This window comes from Dendropsophus ebraccatus, chromosome 12 (genome assembly GCF_027789765.1).
Source record: "Dendropsophus ebraccatus isolate aDenEbr1 chromosome 12, aDenEbr1.pat, whole genome shotgun sequence".
In the NCBI taxonomy this organism is placed as follows: Eukaryota; Metazoa; Chordata; class Amphibia; order Anura; family Hylidae; genus Dendropsophus; species Dendropsophus ebraccatus.
The window spans coordinates 45,160,433-45,182,903 of NC_091465.1; the positions used below are offsets into that span (position 1 = coordinate 45,160,433).

The following is a 22,471-nucleotide window of genomic DNA, read 5'->3' on the forward strand; positions in this document are numbered from 1 at the left end:
TGAGGGTTTTTTATGTAATTTATTCAGTATCGAATTGGTATCGAGCATTGAAAAAAAAAAGTTGGTATTGGTATCGAACTCAAAATTCTGGTATCGTGACAACACTAATTCTCAGTGATCCCGATTTGGTAATCCAGGGGCCCCTCTGATGCTCTGGGCCCCTGTGCAGTGAGCCCTTTAACTGTGAACACTTGAAGCTAAACTGTGTTTGACACAGCGAGGAGCTTTTGGCTACCCGCCCTGCCAACCTCTCTTGTAACCGCAAGCAGCAATATGCCTCTTGCCGCGAGAGGTCACTCCCTCCCCCAGTGCTGCAGTGCACAAGTGATATCACTTGTTTACTTACAGAGCAGAGAGAGGAAGGAGAGCACTACAAACCAGGTAAGTTTTGTTTTTGTTTTTTTACACACATGGGAGATGGTTACATGGTGTTGGAGGTAACTAACAGGGCATATGCCTAACATGGAGCAGGCTATCTACTGGGAGGGCGGGCTAGCTAACAGGGGGATTATCTATATACTGTGGGGGAGGGGGGATGCTAACTACCAGGAGGTTATGTCATAGTAAGCGTAAACTTTAGGCAATCTAAGGGTACTATTACACGGAACGATAATCGGCCCTATCCGGCCGATTATCGTTCTGTGTAATAAACACAACAATCAGCCGATGATCGTTGTCATCGGCTGATCGTTGATATAGGTTCAGACCTATAATTGTTGGCCACCGACCGCGCACCGCTACGTGTAATAGCGGTGCGCGACCGGCAGCTAACGATTTGCAAAAGAATACATTACCTCTCCATGGTCCAGGGCTCCTCCTGCTCCTCTTCTCCCCCGATCCCGCGCGCTGCAGCTTCACAGCGGCCTGTCTTAGCTGACGGCCGCTCAGCCAATCACAGGTCGGGACCGCCGCAGCCAGTGATTGGCTGAGTGGCCTGTCATCTAAGACAGACCTCTCTGAAGCTGCAGCGCGCAGGACGGGGGAGAAGAGGAGCAGGAGGAGCCCTGAACCCGGCATAGGTAATGTATACCAGTTTAGCAAGGGCTGCAAGGACAACAGTAACGATGTCCCTGCAGCCCTTGTTAAACGATTATGGGGCCGTGTAATAGGCCCTGTAAACGAGCGCCGATCTTGCAGGCGCTCGTTTACATTTATTATGGGGCCCCTATCGGCCTGTCTAATAGTGCCCTAAAGCAGCAGATATATAACACTACTTTTTAGACAGTGGAAACTTAAAGGGGTACTCCAGAGAGTAAATATCTGTTAAATTTTTTTTTAACACTTTAATAGCATTATATTAATTTGTAATACAACTTCATTAAAATAAATGTATATTTTTTTTATTTATACACCATCTTACACAGGACTCTCTGCTGCCACCTATGTTAATCCCGGCTGGTCCTGCACTGAGGATACAAAGCCCCCCCTGTACTGTATATCTTTATTAGAATATACAGTATATGGTGGGGGGGGGGCTGTTTGCTAGGGCCCTATTCCACAGTAACGATAATCGGCCAGATCGGGCCCATTTGGCCCGATTCGGACGATTATCGTTCGGTGAAATAGAGAGAACGATCATCGGCTGATCGTTCATTTAGGGCCAGACCTAAAATCATCGTTCCCCCACTGCCCATCACTACGGTTGAATAGCGGTGCGTGGCGGGCGACCGACGATTTGAGAAGCAGCAGCATACATTACCTGTCCAGGCTTCTTCTCCGCGCTGTCTTCATCCCCGGGTCCGCCGCGCTCTATCTTCAGAATGGCCGGTCAGCTGACGGAGCGCTCAGCCAATCACAGGCCGGGACCGCCGCGGCCTGTGATTGGCTGAGTGTGGCCTGTCAGCTGACCGGCCATTCTGAAGATAGAGCGCGCGGGACCCGGGGATGAAGACAGCGCGGAGAAGAAGCCTGGACAGGTAATGTATGATCCTGCAAGGACATCGGTAACGATGTCCTTGTAGCCCTCGCACAACGATCATCAGGCCGAGGAATAGGCCCAGTAAACGAGCGGCGATCTAGCAGATCGCCACTCGTTTACATCGTTGATCGGGCCCTCCTTGGCCCGTGGAAGAGGACCCTTAGTATTACCCTGTGAGTGGGAGCCTTTGCAGCTAGCAATGATTACTACCTGCACTCTGCAGAAGAGCTGGGACCAGGGCTTGGACAACCCTGCAGTTCTCGACACAAACATTGGTGGCAACAAAGAGGCCCATTTAACCCCTTACTGCTGCCACTCAATGTAAAATGGTGTATAAATAAAAGATTATACATTTATTTTAATGAATTTATAGTGCCCCAGCATGTAATATATACCTTATGCCAAATCTATCTATCTAAAAATTAGCTTTTGCTTTTTACATTTGATACACATTTGTATGAATTTCATGTTTGGCTGACAATTCATTCCATAATTCTGACAACTATTACTGAAATATTACTGATGCAGTGGGCTTGCAAGTTGCTATGTGACAAGAAAGGAAAGCATCAGCACAGTGAGGAGGGGCACCAGTGGCAGATTATAATGTGGGCGGTTCAGGCAGCCGCACAAATCACCCACATCTGTTCTCACTGCAGCTGCAACTCATTTGGGGGCTGACCAGACGGGCCCCCAAGTTATGTGCAGCTGCAGAGCAGTCCTGGGTGAGCTGACTAAAAACAAAACTCACCTCCCACATGTTCTCCTGCAGGTTTCCTGGCGCTGATCTCCCTTGTTCGCTTGCGCTGCTTGCACCAGAAGTCCTGCCTATCAGCACTCCTGACAGGTGGCCGGGACATCCGACGCAGGCAGCACCTGTAACACACGCTGCGTGTGCCAGAAGAGAGAACAGGGGAGAGCAGTGCCGAGAGACCTGCAGCTACGGGGGAGCATGTAACATAACATGAACATGTAACATAGTTCATAAGGTTGAAAGACGACAAGAGTCCATCAGGTTCAACCCAGGGAGACTCTACTGTGTTGATCCTAGGGAAAGCAAAAACCTCTATGAGGCAGATTGCCCCATCACAGGGAGAAAATTCCTTCCCAATTCTAATGGCAATCAGAACAATCCCTGGATCAATGTATTACCAGAAATCTAATGCCCATAACTTAGAGCAAAAATCTCACTCATCTGAGGCACGATGTGTGATGTCTCTGGAGTTCAGGCGCAGAGCGTAATATTATATTTTTTATTTTTTTATTATATTTTTCAACAAAAGCATCCAGACCTCCCTTTAACTTTTTTTTTTTTTTAAATCAAAAGAATTTTATTAAATGTTTTGTCATTTTTTTGGTCAGACAACAGCAGCAGGGGTGGAGAACAGACACAGAGTCCACCCCTGGAAAAGACAACATACCCAAAAGAAACAGAAATAAAGAATATTTTGGCATAGTCCCAGACAACGTATCAGAGTCCATCCTGAGGAATATAAAGATGAAGCGTCACAATGAGAGAAAATGATTGGAATTGAGTTCCATAACTTTGGATACAAATTAGGTTAATGCTCAGCTATCCAGCAATCAGCAAAGACAGTTCACCTGCCCGATGGTACTCCATCCGGGGGCGAGGGCGAAGGGGGGGTCCTGCCCCTAGTAAGCGATACGGGCGCCAGTCCAGGCGTGTCAAGCCACCGTGCCCAGATTCTATCAAATTTTTTCAGAGCCTCTCTTTTTTCATAAGCATATTTCTCATTGGCTATGAGCCAGTTTACCTTAGCTATAAATGAGGATAAAGTTGGGGGAGTTTGATCCAGCCAGGACTGTGCTATCAATTTCCTGGCCATATAAAGTATACGGGCCACGGCCAGCTTCTCAGGAGCAGGAAGGGCGATGTCCTCGACATAGCCCAAAATGCAGACTAAGGGGGATTGCTCTATCTGAATAGTGAATACTTTCTGAATGGTAGAGGCAACTTCTTGCCAGTATCTAGTCAATTTAGGACATCGCCAAAACATATGCAGGAGCCCCCCTTCATCCCTCCGACATCTAGGACACAGCGTGTCCAGGCGGATCCCCACCTTAAACAGGAAGGCAGGAGTCCTATATACACGGTGTAGTAAGTATATCTGCGACAAACGGTGCTGTTCACCTACAGACAGCTGAGGAGTCCCAAAACCCAAAAGCTCCTTCCAGAGATCGTTCTCCAACGGGCCTAAATCAGCCTCCCATTTTTCTTTTATAGTTAATGGATGTTGTTCCAAGAATTTCTCGTGAATGTGAAGGTATAGGATAGATATGAGACCAGAGGCTGATGTAGAGGTACCAACAATATGTATGGGTGGAACATGAACCCGTTCTCGTGTGAGAACTACCCCCTCCCCCTCGCAAGCGTGGCGTAACTGTAGGTATTTGTAAAACTGGGTTCTCGGTATAGGGTATTCCTCTCCCAACTGCTGAAAACTCTTCAACTGCCCATTGTTATACAACTGTCCCACTCTCCGTAGGCCCCAAGATTTCCACTGGGAGAAACCCTCCAGGAAAAAAAGTTCTCCCAGCCAGGGTGTATCCCAGATAGAGGTATAAGGCGAGCAGCCCGTCAGCCCATACATATCCCGGATCTTCCACCAGACCCTGTGGTACAGCTGCAAAGTGGGACAACTCGCCGTGGCGGTGAAGAATTTCTTTGCCTCTAAGACCTCAAACAGCTGAGATGATCCAAAGTGAGATTGTAGTAATAGTGCCGTAGGGTCCGAAACTGTATCAGTTTACCATCCACGAAGATGTTGAAGCTGAGACGCCAAGAAATATATCATAGCATTAGGTACCGCTAAGCCTCCCGCCGTTTTTGCCCTCTGTAAAGTCTCCAGTTGGATGCGTGGATATTGGGAGCCCCATATCAGATCCCTGAATAAACTATGTACCTTATGAAAAAACCGCAAGGGAACCCACAGGGGAGAGTTGTGGAGCACATACAGCAGTTGGGGCATCCATATCATTTTAAGTAGATTTGTACGTCCCACCACTGATAACGGTAACTTCCGCCACACACCCAATTTAGATTGGAACCTAGAGAGAATAGGGGCAAGGTTAAGCCGCTCATATGTTCTAATATCTTTATGTACTGTAATCCCAAGGTACCGAAAGTTACTTACAACCTTCAAGGGGATAGAGGGGTCCAACAATCGGACAGAGACCTCATCAACTGGCATGAGCACAGATTTGTCCCAACCAATGGACGGGCCAGAGAATCGACCATAATCGTTTATGAGAGAAATAGCCGTAGATAAAGAATTATCCATATCATTTAGGTATAGTAACACATCGTCCGCATATAATGCGATTTTTTCCTCATGCGGACCCCTCTTAAACCCACGAACGTCCGGATGTTGTCTTATTAGAGCTGCAAGTGGTTCTATCGCTAGTGCGAACAGGAGCGGGGAGAGCGGGCAGCCCTGCCTGGTTCCCCTATATAAGGGAAATCGTGAGGACAGTCCCCCATTAATTTTCAATCTAGCACAAGGTGAAGAGTACAATAGTTTAACCCACGTGATAAACCGGGGTCTGAAGCCCATCCTCTCCAACACCGCCCAAAGGAATGGCCACTCGACGCTGTCAAAGGCCTTGACAGCGTCGAGTGAACAGACCGCCCGCGCACCCAACCCCCCCGAGGGCAACTGTAGATTGATAAATAGTCGGCGAATATTCATCGCCGTAGACCGAGCTGGTATAAATCCCGTCTGGTCGTGGTGCACCAGGGAGGACATATACAGGGACAGCCTGGTGGCAATGGCTTTAGCCAAAATTTTTATATCTGCTGTTAATAAAGAAATAGGCCTATATGACCCAGGCAAGGACGGATCCCTGCCAGGTTTGGGCAGGACCACAATTACCGCTTCCCGCATGGTTTCTGGAAGGAAACCTGTTTCCAGTGAGGCCTGCCAGACCTCTAACAGCCTGGGCAACAGCACATCCCCAACTTTCTTGTATAGTTCCCCAGGTAGCCCGTCCATCCCTGGGGCCTTACCATTAGCCATGGACGCGGCTGCCAGTTCCAGTTCCTCCAATGTTACCGGGGAGTCCAGAGACTCTCTAGCGTCATCAGTAAGGGTGGGAAGAGAAATAGATGACAGAAATTCAGAAATTTGAGGGAGGGTGACCTCCAAATTAGAGCTATAAAGAGCCTCATAGTAGATGAGGAATACCCCAATAATGGCCGGTGTAGAGGTGACCAGAACACCACTATTATTTTGTATATGAGTTAAGAAGGTAGGACTCTGGAAATTACAGAGAGTAAGTGACCCGTTCGCTCACCCTCCACAAAAAACATGTGTTTGGCAAAGTTCCTTTTATGAGCTGCAGATTCTAAATCAAAGTCAGTGAGAGCTCGTTGGGCCTCCCTCAATCCGTTAGCCGTATGTGTAGTGCATCCCTCAGCGTGAAGAGCCTCTGCCTGTATAAGTGAATTCTGCAAAGCTGCCCGGAGACGTCCCCTCTCCCTCTTAGTACGGGTAATTTGTTGTATAAAATAACCCCGCAGGCATGCCTTCATCGCATCCCATTCTATTTGCGGCGAGGCTGTACCTGCGTTAATTCTAAAATAATCTTCTATTGTCATATGTATACCAGGAACATCTAGAATGACTAACCAGTGGGGGTTCAATCGCCATATTGGAACCGTGGTTCGCCACACCCCGGGATGTGCCAGGACAGGTACAGGGGGGAGTGGTCAGAAAGTGTACGGGGGAGGTATTCTACTTCCAGTACCTGTGTGAGAACTCGGGCGTCCCCAAGCACCATATCTACACGAGATAAACTGCCATGCGAGGCAGAATAGCAAGAGTAGGCCCGCACACCAGGATGCTGTGCCCGCCAAATATCAAACAAGGCTACTTCTAATATTAGAGCTCCTAAGGAACTATGTCTATCCGAAGTGATACCCGGTGTCAAAGACACCCTATCCAGAAGGCTGTCCATCACATTGTTAAAGTCACCTATGACGAGCAGTGAGGCATCTGGATGTGCGGCACCAAAGACCAACACCTCCTTTAAAACAGAGCTATTATAAGGTGGTGGGATGTATACCGCACATAGCACATATTTCACAGCATATATAGAACAATATAGACACACATATTGGCCCTGAGAATCAGTTTTAACCTCCAAACAATCAAAAGGGATATTTTTGTGTATCAGTATGCTGACACCTCTAGAGTACTGCGAAAAGAAGGAATGGTAGCACCAACCGACCCATGCTCTTTGTAGATACTGGGCCGTATCTTTTGTCAGATGTGTCTCCTGTAAACACAAGACGAGGGGCTGGTAAGTACGTAGGCTATCAAATAAAGCAAAACGTTTGCTAGGCTCACCCAGTCCTCTTATGTTCCAGGAGAGAATCCTAAGGCCGGACGCCATACTGATAGAGAAGGACAATATGTGACAGCATATACACCAACATTAGCCGGGAGTGCAAGGCAGGAAAAGACAGCTGAGCATCTAGAAAAATTTCAGGGAACACGTTGTACAGGGATTGCCAGTAAAACACAGGCCATAAAGACCAAACCAGAACTAGTCCCATAAGAACAAAGAAAAATGAGACAAACAGAGAAAAAAGAAAAAGTAGAGCAAAGTCCAGCAGCAGGTGGACTAAGCGCACAGCCCCGCAATAATAGGATACATGTATGCAACTGCGGGCTCCATCTTCAGAGGTGTAACCATAGAACTAGTGAAAACGGTGCACCTGTCATACAGGTGGGAGTGAAGGCACTCGTCAGTCCTGGCGCATTCCTTGTCGCAACTGTTGATGGTGTGTTTCAAGCCACCGCGCGGCATCCTTGGGCTCTATGAAGAAATGCGTTTCGCCCATAGCAAGACCAGCAGTTTAGCAGGATACAGCATTGCATAAGAAACTTGAAGTTGCCGCAGGGTACGCTTGACCTCTATAAACCTAGCACGCTTCTTCTGAATCTCTGCAGAATAATCTGGGTAAAAGGAAATGCGTTGACCATTAAAGGATATATCAGGCTTGCTACGTGCGGCTTGCAAGATGGCATCCCTGTCTCGGTAATGGAGAAGTTTCACCAGCACCGAACGCGGAGGCGATCCAGGTGGCAGCGGACGGGTGGGGACACTGTGGGCCCTCTCCACAGCATATAAGGGTGACAGCGTATCATCCCCAAAAGTATCTTTGATCCCTTTTCAAAAAATCTTGTGGGATCTAGGCCCTCAATTTTCTCAGGGACCCCCACAATGCGTACATTATTGCGCCGAAGCCTGTTCTCCAAATCATCAGCTTTAAGGAGTAGTGCAGAAAGTTGTTGGTCATGCCTGCGTGTATCTCTGACAACAGGGGCCACCTTGTCTTCCAGGTCACTGATCCTGCCCTCCGCAGCCACTATTTTCTCATTCACTTTCTGCACAGTCTGCCTCATAAAGGACAACTCCTCCTGTATTGTGCCCACTTGTTGTTGTAGGGCGGCTATAGCAAGATTCCCCTTAGTGACAGCCTGAAATACCTCACGCAGGGTAGGTTCAGGCAGCTCCTCTTCGATTTCCTCCTCCTCCCTATGCACCTGCGCCACATGTTGCTGCGCCATTACTGGGGGAGGGCTCCGGGCCTGAGAATTGTCAGAGTCCTGTGGCTGAGATCGGGGGCTGAGGGGTTGGGGAGTGATAGGGCTGCGCTCCTTACCCTCTGAGTGCGGTCTGGCAAATGCCGCCAATATAGATGTAGCGCCTCCCGGAGTTGTCTGTGCTGCTCGCTTCGGCGTGGCTACAGAGCTGCCGCCGCCATTTTGGATGCCTCTGGACCCGCGCCCCGCCGGATCTCTGGCGTCCCGGGTGTTCTTTCGGGTGCCGCCGCCCGCCATAACAGCTGCTCCGCTATTGCTGGGAAATTCCGGTACAGGAGGGGAGAGTGTGCACCGACAGAGGAGCCCGCAGAAGCCCAGGAGAATCGCCGGTATGCAGGAGCTGTAACAGCGTGCGTCCGGCTACATGCTCAATCATGCCCCTCTCCCTTTAACTTATTTAATGAATTGGTCATGACATGTGGGAGGTGAGTCCCCCCCCCCTCTATTTATCTACTCTGGGGGGGCTGCACAGGGGACCAAGGACTAAAGCGGGGCTACATAGGGGACCATAGACTAAAGCAGGTACTACACAGAGGACCATGAACTACACAGGAGGCCATTTACTAAAAGGTGGAATACACAGGAGACCATGTACTAAAGGGGGGGGCAATCTACTAAAGGGGGACTACACAGAGGGCCATCTAATATAGGGGGGGGGATGTACAGAAAGTGAAATCTACTATAGAGGGGGCATCTACTAGATAGTGAATGCACAGAGGTCACACTGAAGCGAGCAAGCTCGTTGTTCTATGGTCCTGTATCAGTGTGCCTGTGCACAGGGAGGCCCTAGGTAGGGTGGACAGCCCAGGGGCCACGGTATTGCTAAGCACTGAGCTCCTGCTAAGATACTAAGGGGGTAAGAAATTGCACTGCCACACTGTGGACATACAACAGGAGGTACACTGCTGTGAGCCTCATGGATGGTCAGAGATATGAGAGAAAACCTAATTTAACTTTGAGGAACAGTGTGGATCATCTTTAACAGGTGAATTGGCTAAACCTTAAAGGGGTTGGCCACTTTATAGTAAAATTGCTCAGTGTACAGTATTAGTAGGTGTACTCACTGTATATACTGACAGCAGCTCCCTGTGTGCCTCAGAGCTAAAATCAGGCTCCGCTCCTCCAGGCTGGGCTGTCCTGCTCTGTGGTGTTTTTTTCCATGAGGTGGCTGACATGGAGGAGCATGTGACCATGCCCCGCCCCCCAGTGTCCACCACTGGGCCTTTATATGCCTATGGTGGACACTGGGGGGGCGGGGCCTGGTCACATGCTCCTCCATGTCGGCCATTTTATGGAAAAAAGGAAAAGAGAGCAGGGCAGCCCAGCCTGGATGAGGGAAGTGTGAGTTTAGCTCTATGAGGTACACAGGGAGCTGCTGTCAGTATATACAGTGCGTACACTTGCTAATACTACACACTGAGAAATTTTACTACTAAGTGGCCAACCCCTTTAGGGTGCCTTCACACGTACCGTATCGCTGCGTATTTATCGCACAAAACTCGCATGAAAGTAGCTGCGTTTTTTGTGGTGTTAAACTCGTTTTTAACGCTGCGTATTTATCACTGCGTTTTTATCGCTGCGTGTTTGGTGCGTTTTTTACATGTGAAAATCAAAACTCGCATGTAAAAATCGTACCAAAAACGCAGCGATAAAAATGCAGCGTTAAAAACGCAGCGATACGGTACGTGTGAAGCTACCCTAAGGGTATAAACCCACACACCGCATATGCAGCGTATTTACTGCTGCGATACGCAGCAAACTCGCAGCAGACTCGCAGCAGGTTAGATCTGAATAACTGAACACAGCATCAAATCTGTACCAACAAATCTGCTGCATATTTGTTACGTATCTGCTGCGTATACGGTGTGTGGGTTTATACCCTTAAGGTACAAAGTCGAGGCTTTCTTAGGTGTTCTCTTTCTCTCTTGCAAATACCTCATGCTAATCCCCCAACTTCCAGCACTGTCCTGATCTAACTGTTACTAGTGATACATCGCCACTGACAACTGAAGGTGGAAATCAGATTGCAAATAGCCAAGACTTTAGAACTGTTTTTCTGGAGGTAATTTTTGGTTAATGGAGTGATTTACAAATATGTTAGGAACCACATTAACTATAAAAATTGTTAGAAATGAAAGTGCCAATTTAACGCACAGGTAAATTATCTGCCTAATGTCAATTTGCACAGGTGCATTTTGCATCCTCATTACTTTTTGTTGTAGACCATAATGCTGCATTTACACGTAACGATTATCGTGCTAATTTGCGCGACAACGATCGAATTCGAACGATAATCGTACGTGTAAACGCAGCGAACGATCAAGCGACTAATGAGAAATCGTTCGTTTTGATCTTTCAACAGGTCATGAAATCGTCGTTCGCCAAAAAATTTGCCGATCGTTCCGTGTAAACAGTCGTCGCGCGATAGTCTGCCCAGCCGCAGCCCCGCCCGCCGCTCGCAGCCTGGCCCCCCGCAGCCCCCTGCGTCGGCTCGATCGCCACCCCCCCCCCCGCCGCCGGTCTGATCGCCACCCACCGCAGCTCCGGTCGTCCCCCCCCATCCCCCCCCCGCCGCTCCGATCGCCACCCGCCCGCAGCCCCCTGCGCCGACTCGATCCCCCCCCCCCTGCTCCGATCGCCAGCCCCCTGATTGGCTGAAGAGGAGCCGTACCCCTCTTCAGCCAATCAGTGCACTGAAGAGCGGAACCGGGGCCTGCTGTGCGGAGCAGGTAACGGATGACCGCAGAGCGGCGGGGGCGATTGGAGCGGCGACGGCGGGGGGGTGTAGGGGGGAAGGGCGACCGGAGCGGCGGCGGGGCGACCGGAGCGGCAGCGATTAGCGACCGGAGCGGGAGCGGGGCGGCGATCGACCAGGCGCAGGGGGCTGCGGATGAGCGGGGGGGGGGGGGGGGGGGGGAGGGGCCTATGATAGGCCAGGCTGCGAGCGGAGGGCCGGGCTGCGGGCGCGCGATCGCAAAACGATTTTTCCATACGATATATTGTACCGTCTAAACGCTGATCGTTATAAAAAAATAATCGTTACTCCGACATCGTTAGTCGTACGATCGGGCCAATTATCGTTTCGTGTAAAGGCACCATAACACAGAGCTAAAATTAATGTATGGGGCTATCGATATGCATAAATACAAGCATATTTTCAAAACACAGTATGCACTACTTTTATCCATTTGCAGATGGAAAACACCAGTGGAAGTCTTTGGAGAGCGACTCAAATACAGATGCATCTGTAAATTTTCCATATTTCTGCTATGTTCACACTGCCTAACTTTTTTATTAATCACAGCTGTTGTTCAAAAAACACATAAGCTCAAAAAACACATAAGTGAACATCTGACTGATATAAAAAAAACAATCATACAAGCTGCTCAGGTGCATCCAAACATTTCATAGAAAAACATCTGGGGGACACTTCATCCCAAACCAACCCATGAGGGGTGGTAATCAACAAAAAAAATTATTAAATCTGGAGGCGGAATACATTTTTAAATTAAACACAAGTTTTCCTAATGGTTTACATTTTAAAAATGATTTATTATTTCATTATACATACTAGTACTATCCGCACAGTGTTGTCCGCCTATTTAAGTAATACACTCTTGAATCATGTTGGTTCTTATAGATATTATATACAGATTTCATCTATATAGATATGCCTTCTCAATGTGAACATTAGTAAACATCGTTACCATATCTATTTAAATAGTTTTCCATAATAGGCTCCATAACATCACAAATTTATAGTGTATATGAGAACATGATATATAATTATGTGTGTCTAGCAATTATGTCACTATGAGTAACACACTAAATACTGGTTTAATCATTGAATTTATATGCCATGTTTTGTATTGTTTCAATGCGCATTACCTATTCCACAGGTGTATTTCTACGTCATAAATGACAAATTCATGTTAGTGCTCATGATTGGCCGCTCTTTGTTTTTGTGTTTTGTTACTTGCTAATTAGACCATGATTAAGCGTGCAGGCGTGCGAAACTCGTAGGTTTTTTGCCGACCACTACATGAGCTTTTTAATCTTTTTTGGAATGAAAAAGTTTTTGATATTTTTAACCAACGGAGTGCTGGGACAATCACCTTTGTTCTCTTCGGTTTGAATAAGTGGAGTTAAGGGTGCCTTCACACAGAACGTATCACAGCGGAAATCTCGCTGCAAGTTTTGCAGCGAGATCCGCTACGATCTAACGTCCTGCCAGATCCCTGTAAGTACATACTTGCAGCAGATCTTTCAGACCGCTGTAAGTATGTTAATCACCTTAACCGACTGCCGTTGTATACATTACCTGTCTTCAATCCTTGCTGCACAGGGTCCCGGCTTCCTGCACTCCCGCCCAGCCAGTCAGTGTGTTGCCCAGCCGCAGCCACTGATTGGCTGGGCGGGAGAGCAGGAAGCCGGGACCCTGTGCAGCAAGGATTGAAGACAGGTAATGTATACAGCGGCAGCCGATTAAAGGGTTAAGGGGGTGGGTGATTTACATACTCACAGCGGTCTTAAAGATCTGCTGCAAGTATGTATTCACAGGGACCTGCCAGAACCTTACATCGTAGCGGATCTCACTGCAAAACTCGCGATACGTCCTGTGTGAAGGCACCCTCAGGCCAGCTTCACACATACTGGATTTGCAGCGGATTTCACGCTGCGAGTTTACAGCTAAATCCGATGCAAATTCTTGTACTGTGAAGCTCAATGGGGTTACATACCAGCAGCAGAATTTTCAGTCCGCTGCAAGTATGTAACCCAGCCCCTTTAACCCCCTGCCGCCGCAGCATACATTACCTGCTTGGCAGCGCGGCTGCATGTGAGGCTCCTGGCTCTCGTCGGTCCCATCAGCCAATCAGTGCTGCTGTGCACTGATTGGCTGAGCAGACCAGTGCTGATAACACATGTAATGTATTGAACTGGCTTACTAACAAAAATACAGAAGGTGCAACAGCAACCCACAGGTGCAAGTGCTTACCGTATATACTCCTCCCAGTGTACACATGGTAAACACCTGCTCTTTAGATATTAACCCTTTCCCGCATATGGACGTACCGGCACGTCCAAATCTGCATACAGTTCCTGCAGATGGACGTGCCGGTACGTCCACGGGATGACAGGGGCGCAGGAGCTGCACTCCTGTCATCCCCGGCGGGGCCCGGCTGTCAGTGATAGCCGGGCACCCGCCGCAACTGCCGAGATCCGTGCCGTGCCCGGATCCCGGCAGTTAACCCCTTAGTGGCCGCCGATACGGCGGTCACTAATGGACCGACGCTGTACTGCATTTCATCTCCCCCCACCGTGAATCCACGGCGGGGGGAGATGAAATAAGTCAATCAGACCCCAGATCAGCCCCCCTAGTGGGCTGGTCACTAACCCTCTCCCTCCCCGCGGCGGCCATCAGATCCAAGATGGCCGCCGCAACCACTGTGAACAGACTAATGTCTGTTCACAGTGATCAGAAAATAAAAATGAATGAAAGCCCCATGCTCTCCGCCACCGGAGGTAGCGGAGAGCATGGGGCAGTCATCGGGACCCCCCCCTGTGGGGTCCCGGTACAAGCGATCAGCGGTATATACTATATACCGCTGATCGCTTGTGCCATGTGGAACCCGGCACTTTTTATCCCCTGTCACCATCAATGATTGGTGACAGGGGATAAAAAGTGTCACCGTGCCCCCCCCCAAGTCGCCCCCACCCCCCCTGTCACCCCCGTCCCCCAGTCACCCCCCCTTCCCCATATACGTTACCTGCTCCTGGAGCTCCTTCCTCTTCGGTCTCCTGGCTGGTTATGAAGTGCGCATGCGCTCCACAACCAGCCAAGCTCTGAAAATTTAAAGTGACAGAGACCAATTTGGTCTCTGTCACTGAACTATGATTACTGTGATAGAAAATATCACAGTAATCATAGCAATACAGTGAAAATGAATGTATAAAATACAAAAAGTGACAAACATACAAAAAAATAAAACACACACTTTTTATTATAGTAATAATTGCAGTTTACTCCCAAATTACCCTTAACCCCCCCAGATTACCCGTAACCGCTCCAGGTTGTCCGTAATCACGCCAGATTGCACGTAACCCCCCAGATTACACGTAACCACCGCATGTTGCCCGTAACCACCGCACGTTGCCCGTAACTACCGCACGTTGCCAGTGACCCCCTCCAGATTGTCCATAATCACCCCAAATTACATGTACCCACCCCAGATTACCTATAAACACTTCAGTTTATGCATAACAATGCCAGATTGTCTGTAACCCCCCCCCCCAGGTTTCCTGTGACCACCCCAGGTTGCCGTAATCATGCCAGATTACATGTAACCCCCCCAGATTGCACGCAACCACAGCAGGTTGCCTCTGAACACCGCAGGATGCCTCTGACCACCGCACGTCGCCTCTGACCACCGCACGTTGCCACTGACCACTTCACCTTGCCTCTAACCACCCCAAATTGCCAATGACCGCCTCCAGATTGCCCGTAACCACGCCAGATTACAGGTACCCACCTCAGATTACCTATGAGCACTTCAGTTTATCCGTAACCACCCCAGATTGCCCGTAACCACCCCAGATTGTCCGTAACCACCCCACGTTGCCCGTAACCACAGCAGGTTGCCTGTAACCACCCTAGAATACCCGTAACCACCCCAGGTTGTCTGTAACCACAGCAGGTTGTCCGTATCCATGTCACATTGCCCGTAACCACCCCAGGTTGCCCGTAACCACCCCAGCTTGCCTGTAACCACCCCAGGTTGCCTGTAACCACCCCAGGTTGCCTGTAACCACCCAAGGTTGCCTGTAACCACCCAAGGTTGCCTGTAACCACAGCAGGTTGTCCGTATCCATGTCACGTTGCCCAAAACCACCCCAGGTTGCCGTAACCACCCCAGGTTGCCTGTAACCACCCCAGGTTGCCTGTAACCACCCCAGGTTGCCTGTAACCACCCCAGGTTGCCTGTAACCACAGCAGGTTGTCCGTATCCATGTCACATTGCCCGTAACCACCCCAGGTTGCCCGTTACCACCCCAGGTTGCCCGTAACCACCCCAGGTTGCCCGTAACAACCCCAGGTTGCCTGTAACAACCCCAGGTTGCCTGTAACCACCCCAGGTTGCCGCGACCACCCCATGTTGACCGTATCCACCTCATGTTGACCGTATCCACCCCAGATTACCCGTTACCACCCCAGGTTGTCTGTAACTACAGCAGGTTGTCCGTATCCACCCCACATTGCCTGTAACCACCCCAGGTTGTCCGTGACCACCCCATGTTGACCGTATCCACCCCAGATTACCCATAACCACCCCAGGTTGTCTGTAACCACAGCAGGTTGTCCGTATCCACCCCAAGTTGCCTGTAACCACCCCAGGTTGCCGGTAATCACCCCAGGTTGCCTGTGACCACCCCATGTTCACCGTATCCACCCCAGATTACCCGTAACCACCCCAGGTTGCTTGTAACCACCCCAGGTTGCCTGTGACCACCCCATGTTCACCGTATCCACCCCAGGTTGTCCGTATCCACCCCAGACTACCAGTAACCACCCCAGGTTGTCCGTATCCACCCCAGATTACCCATAAGCACCCCAGGTTGCCCGTAACCACCCCCAGATTACCTGGAACCACCCCAGACTGTCCGTAACCACCCCACGTTACCTGTAATCACGTTTTTTATTGTATTTTAGTAACTGCGCTATTCTAATAACCGATACTAGCTGCGGTTTTGCTCCAGCAAATTGGCGCTCCTTCCCTTCTGAGCCCTGCTGTGTGCCCATACAGTGGTTTACGCCCACATATGGGGTATCGTTGTACTCAGGAGAACCTGGGTTACAGATTTTGTGGTACGTTTTTTCTCCTGTTTCTTGTGAAATTTAGAAATTTTAAACTAAATGAACATATTATTGGAAAAATGCGAGTTTTTCATTTTTACTGGCCAATTTTGAATACTTTCCTCCAATACCTGTTGGGTCAAAATGCTCACCACACACCAAGATGAATTCTTTAAGGGGTGCACTTTCCTAAATGGGGTGACTTATGGGGTGGGTTCACTCCACTGGCACTACAGGGGCTCTGCAAACGCACCTGGTGCTCAGAAACTTCTTCAGAAAAATCTGCACTGAAAATGCTAATTGGCGCTCCTTCCGTTCTGAGCCCGGCTGTGTGCCCATACAGTGGTTTATACCCACATATGGGGTACCGTTCTACTCAGGAGAACCTGCGTTACAGATTTTGCGGTGAACTTTCTCTCCTGTTCCTCAAGAAATTTAGAAATTTCAAACTAAAGGAACACATTATTGGAAAAATTCGCGTTTTTCATTTTTACTGTCTACTTTTGAATACTTTCCTCTAATACCTGTGGGGTCAAAATGGTCACCACACCCCAAGATGAATTCTCTAAGGGGTGCACTTTCTAAAATGGGGTGACTTATGGGGAGATTTTACTTCGCTGGCACTACAGGGGAACTGCAAATGCACCTGGCGCTCAGAAACTTCTTCAGCAAAATCTGCATTGAAAATGCTAATTGGCGCTCCCTTTCTTCTGAGCCCCGCTGTGTGCCCATACAGTGGTTTATGCCCACATATGGGGTACCGTTGTACTCAAGAGAATCTGCCTTATAAATTTTGGGGTAACTTTTTTCTCTTGTTCCTCGTGAAATTGAGAAATTTCAAACTAAACGAACATATTATTGGAAAAATTTGAGTTTTTCATTTTTACAGTCTAATTTTGAATACTTTCCTCTAATACCTGTGGGGTCAAAATGCTCATCTTACCCCAAGATGAATTCTCTGAGGGGTGCACTTTCCAAAATGGGGTGACTTATGGCGGGATTTTACTCCGCTGGCACTACAGGGGCACTGCAAACGCACCTGGCGCTCAGAAACTTCTACAGCAAAATCTGCATTGAAAAAGCTAATTGGCGCTCCCTTCCTTCTGATCCTCGCTGTGTGCCCATACAGTGGTTTACGCCCACATATGGGGTACCGTTGTACTCAAGAGAGTCTGCTTTATAAATTTTGGGGTAATTTTTTTCTCTTGTTCCTCGTGAAATTGAGAAATTTCAAACTAAACGAACATATTATTGGAAAAATTCAAATTTTTCGTTTTTACGGTCTAATTTTGAATACTTTCCTCTAACACCTGTGGGGTCAAAATGCTCATCCTACCCCAAGATGAATTCTTTGAGGGGTGTACTTTCCAAAATGGGGTGACTTTTGGGGGGGTTCTATTCTGCTGACACTACAGGGGCGCTGCAAACGCACCTGGTGCTCAGAAACTTCTTCAGCAAAATCTGCATTGGAAAAGCTAATTGGCGCTCCCTTCCTTCTGAGCCCTCCTGTGTGCCCATACAGTGGTTTATGCCCACATATGGGGTACCGTTGTACTCATGAGAACCTGTGTTACAAATTTTGGGGTGCTTTTTCTCTGATGTTCCTTTTGAAAATTAGAAACTTTACTCTAAACGTATATATTATTGAAAAATTTTAATTTTCCATTTTTTTACGGCCTAATAGTGAATACTTTGCTCCAGCCCCTGTAGGGTTAAAATGCTCATTATACCCCTAGATTAATTCTTTAAGGTGTGAAGTTTCCAAAATGGGGTCACTTATTGGGGTTTCCAGTATACAAGCCTCCTAAATCAACTTAAGATAAGAACTGGTCCCTAAAAAAATCAGTTTTGGAAACTTTCACGAAAATGTGGTAATTTGCTGATAAATTTCTAAGCCCCGTAACACCCTAAAAAATTAAAATATGTTTATGAAATGAAGCCATGAATAAAGAGGACATATCGGTAATGTGACTTAGTAACTAATTTATGTGCTACGACTTTCTTTTTTTAGAAGCAGAGAATTTCAAAGTTCATAAAATGCAAATTTTTTTAATTTTTCATGATATTTTGATGTTTTTCACAAAAAACACACAAAGTAGTGACCAAATTTTGCCACTAATATAAAGTGCCATATGTGACAAAAAAATAATCTCAGAATCGCTAGCATATGTTAAAGCATCACTGAGCTATAAGAGCATAAAGTGAGACAGGTCAGATTTTGAAAAATGAGCCTGGTCATTAAGGCCCAAATAGGCTTAGTCTTGAAGGGGTTAAAAAGTGAGGATCTTAGCAAACTATTTGATCAGAGTGTACCATGAGAGGCAATTGCTAGTATGAAAATGCTAGTAAGGACCATTTCTCTGAGGACGCCTTAACGTGGTGACATGGTACACTCTGTTTGATCAAATAGTTTGCTAAGATCCTCACTTCTGTAATTTCTTTACCCTTGTATGACATATTCAGTGATTCTTTGCTTACTGGTATTGTGCTGAGGGACTGGCGTAAGGCAAATGTACTGCCAATCTTTAAAAAGGGCTCTAGGACTTTACTGGGTAACTATAGACCCGTAAGCTTAACGTCCATTGTGGGAAAACTATTTGAGAGGCTTATAAGGGACTACATCCAGGAATATGTAGTGGCTAATAGTATTATAAGTGATAACCAGCATGGTTTTACTAAGGATAGCAGCTGTCAAACCATCCTAATATGTTTTTATGAAGAGGTGAGTAGAAGCCTGGATAGTGGGGTCTCTGTGGATATAGTATATCTGGATTTTGCAAAAGCGTTTAACACAGTCCCTCATGGGCGTCTGATGGATAAGTTTAGAACTATGGGTTTGGAAGGTTTAGCCTGTGGCCATGTTCACACTACGTAAGAGCAACGATCAGAACTGCAGTATTGGCCGGAGGATCTTTATGGCCATAGTGTTCTGATGCGGGCTCATCAGCGCGCATCCGCAACAGAACTCCCCGCTGCACACAATGAAGCAAGCGGCCAGAGCCGCTCGCTTCATTGTGTGAACTGGCAGGGTTTCCTACGGCTGCAATTCAGTTCTTTGCGGCGCCACACGGGATCCCGGCCGGAGCGTATACGATGTGTATACACTCCGGCCGGGATCCCATAGAAGGAGAGGCAGTGTTCCACTCTGCACAAAGTACGGCCGTTGTTGCCGATGGCAACAACGGCCGTGCTTTTACGTAGTGTGAACATAGCCTGTAACTGGATTGAAAACTGGCTAAATAATCGTACCTAAAAATTAGTCAATGATTCCTACTTTGAATGGTCCCCAGTTATAAGTAGTGTACCCCAAGGGTCAGTACTGGGCCCTTTTCTGTTTAACTTGTTTATTAATGATATTAAGGATGGAATTAACAGCAATGTTTCTATCTTTGCAGATGACACCACGCTTTGTAGTACAGTACAGTCTATGGAAGATGTGCAGATGTTACAAGCTGACTTAGACTCACTGAGTCTTTGGGCGTCCACTTGGCAAACACTTCACCCATCCACTCTTTGTATACCCCCCTTCCCTGCACCCATCCCCTCCTTGGTTGAACTTGATGGACATGTGTCCTTTTTCGGCCATACTAACTATGTTACTATGTAGCACCAAAATTGCCACCTATTCAGCTACAGGTACCTATCAGCAGGTTTATATGCACAAACTGATGATAGTTTACCTTTAAGGATGCAGCACAGAGGTAAAATTAAACAGGTTGTCTAGGTAAATCAAATGTATGGACTTGGCCAAAGCTAAAATTGAAAAAGAGAACATACTCACCTGCCATGATCCCCTGCTGTCACTGTCCCTCATGCCTAGTCCTAGCTGAGCAAGCTTCCTGCTTTCAATTCAACACTGGCCATAGTACCCACTCAGGCAATCAATGGCTAACTACTTGTGTGTTTACACAGAGATTTATCTGACAGAATGCTACGTTTCCCGCATACGGCGCAGTTCAATTCATGGTTACCGGGCCGGAGGTGAAGCACTGGAGGCGGGCCGGCCCGCCCCCAGTGGGAGGAAACCCCCGCCCCTCCATTAGAATCAATGGAGCTGCATCATGGAGCCCACCCCCAGTGCTTCACCCCCGGCCCAGTAACCATGAATTCAATGGCGCAGTCCGCGGGAAACGGGTCGTGGTTCAAAAAAAGGACTGCGGCATCGGCTTCCCCGTGCCAGCGCCCTTCGAATCATGTGTGATTTTAAAGAAAGTGTACCTAATGGTACATTCTCTTTAATAAAATACAACAAATGCCTACTTCATATATTTCAGCCAAATAAGGTAGAAGGAAATCACATATTATTCATGTTATGGATGTAAATCCTTACCCATAGTTGCTGCAGCGTCCCGCTATGTTTTCTTTAAAGCTGTAACAGAAGAAAAGAAATCAATATATACTGCAATAATATATATATATATATATATACACACACACACACACACACCTATATATATATATATATAGGAGATCAAAACATTGAATTACCATATTGTTTCACTCTCTTCCTACAGATACAGCTGGATCATTGAGCATTTTCCCGTAAAAAGTGTATATTGGTATAACTTTTAAGGGGCAATACTATACTTTAATAAAAGTTTTCACTGGACTTCTCCTTTAACTACCCCTCTAGTACAGTTGGTCTCTACCTTTATTGTTGTGTTTTTCAGTTTCCAAAAACTTATAAAAGAATCTGTCAGCTGCCATTCATGTTCCAAATTGCTGACACTTTTAGATGGCTATTAGATAAGCTGTGACATGTGAGAGGAGCGCGACAGGGGAGTTGCGCAACTAAAGATCAACTGGCAGTGCCGTGGCTGCCCACTGCACTGCCAATTGGAGGCTGAAGGCCACCTTACAGAGGGAGCTTCCCGCTGCCAGAGAAATGACCAAGTATCTGGCAGCGGGCAGCCTCCTTAGTTCGGCAGCAGATTTCAGCCTCAGATTTGCAGCACAGCTACAAAACCATTTAGTGTTGCAGCCCAGGCACCCCTTCCCAGACTGCCAATCTGGGCAGCCACCAGGCATTTGTCTGAGCCGCCGGATTGTCAGTTCGGGCCTGCATGGGAGTGTATGCTGCAGGTTCTAGAAGGGTTTGGATGTTATTTACTTTGGACCATATGCTGGATGTTATTGACTGTCTGTATGTTGAAGGGGCTGAGGAGAGGTGAGTGATGTTTTTACTTGGGACTATATGTTAAAGGAGCTGCATAAAGGGGAGTGATGTTATTTACACAGCACTGTACTGTATCCTGGAGGGGTTTGTTTTTTTACATGTGTCATCGTTGTTTTTGTTTTTTTTTTGGGGGGGGGGGGGGGGTATTTAATTTGTGTTCTGTGGGTCAGTAAGATTACAATGTTGCCCAATTTATATAGCTTTTGTCTCACTTTAGTAATTAAGAAAACTACAACTTTTTTTTATCAATACGCTTAAAGGGGAACTATCAGCAAGTTAGACAAATTTTACCTGCTATTAACTTCCTATAGCTGAAGATGAATGTATGTCTCTTACCTTCATCCTCGGAGGTGACTGCGGGTGTACCCCTCCAGTGCCGGATGAAATATCCCCCTGGATGAGGGTATATTGCTAGATGCTGTGTTGTAACTAAAGTAATAACATCCCACATATACATCATATTGGGGTACTCTAAGATATCTACCCCCATAGCGTCACTTTCTGGACTCTGACTAACCTAGTGGGAACCACATCACTTAGTGTGTTCATACCATCAGAGACACTAGAGTCTGCCATGTTATGTTACGGCTGATTACAGACTGGTGGTGGATGTTTGTATATTACCAGGATTGGTGTGTACTGTATAATTAGTATAGGTAATATATCTCATTAGTACACACAGCTAGACAGGACAACTGGCTTAGTGAGATAGCAAGCTCCCCTCAGAGTTAGCAGGGTATATTAGGAGCCAGGGATTAGGTTCCTGAGCGGGGCCGTACTTATCAGTACGATCACTCTGCCTAGGGCAGGGAGAGCAAGGGACTTATAGCTTAGGGAAATACAGACCCCTCCATCCACGTCTGTCTATTGTCCTCTTGTGCCCATATCTCCTCTCT

At 47.5% G+C, this 22,471-nt stretch overlaps 1 protein-coding gene across 2 annotated transcripts in view; it reads right to left on the minus strand.

The window, feature by feature from the left end:
• Positions 1-22,471, minus strand: part of LOC138769969 (sacsin-like) — a 74,369-nt gene that overhangs the window by 28,826 nt on the left and 23,072 nt on the right. For both annotated transcript variants that reach the window (XM_069948768.1, XM_069948767.1), the window contains exon 3: positions 20,730-20,768. In XM_069948768.1, the coding sequence (XP_069804869.1) occupies positions 20,730-20,733 (4 nt within the window). In that variant the 5' untranslated portion in view covers positions 20,734-20,768. The remainder of the gene's footprint in view (positions 1-20,729; positions 20,769-22,471) is intronic.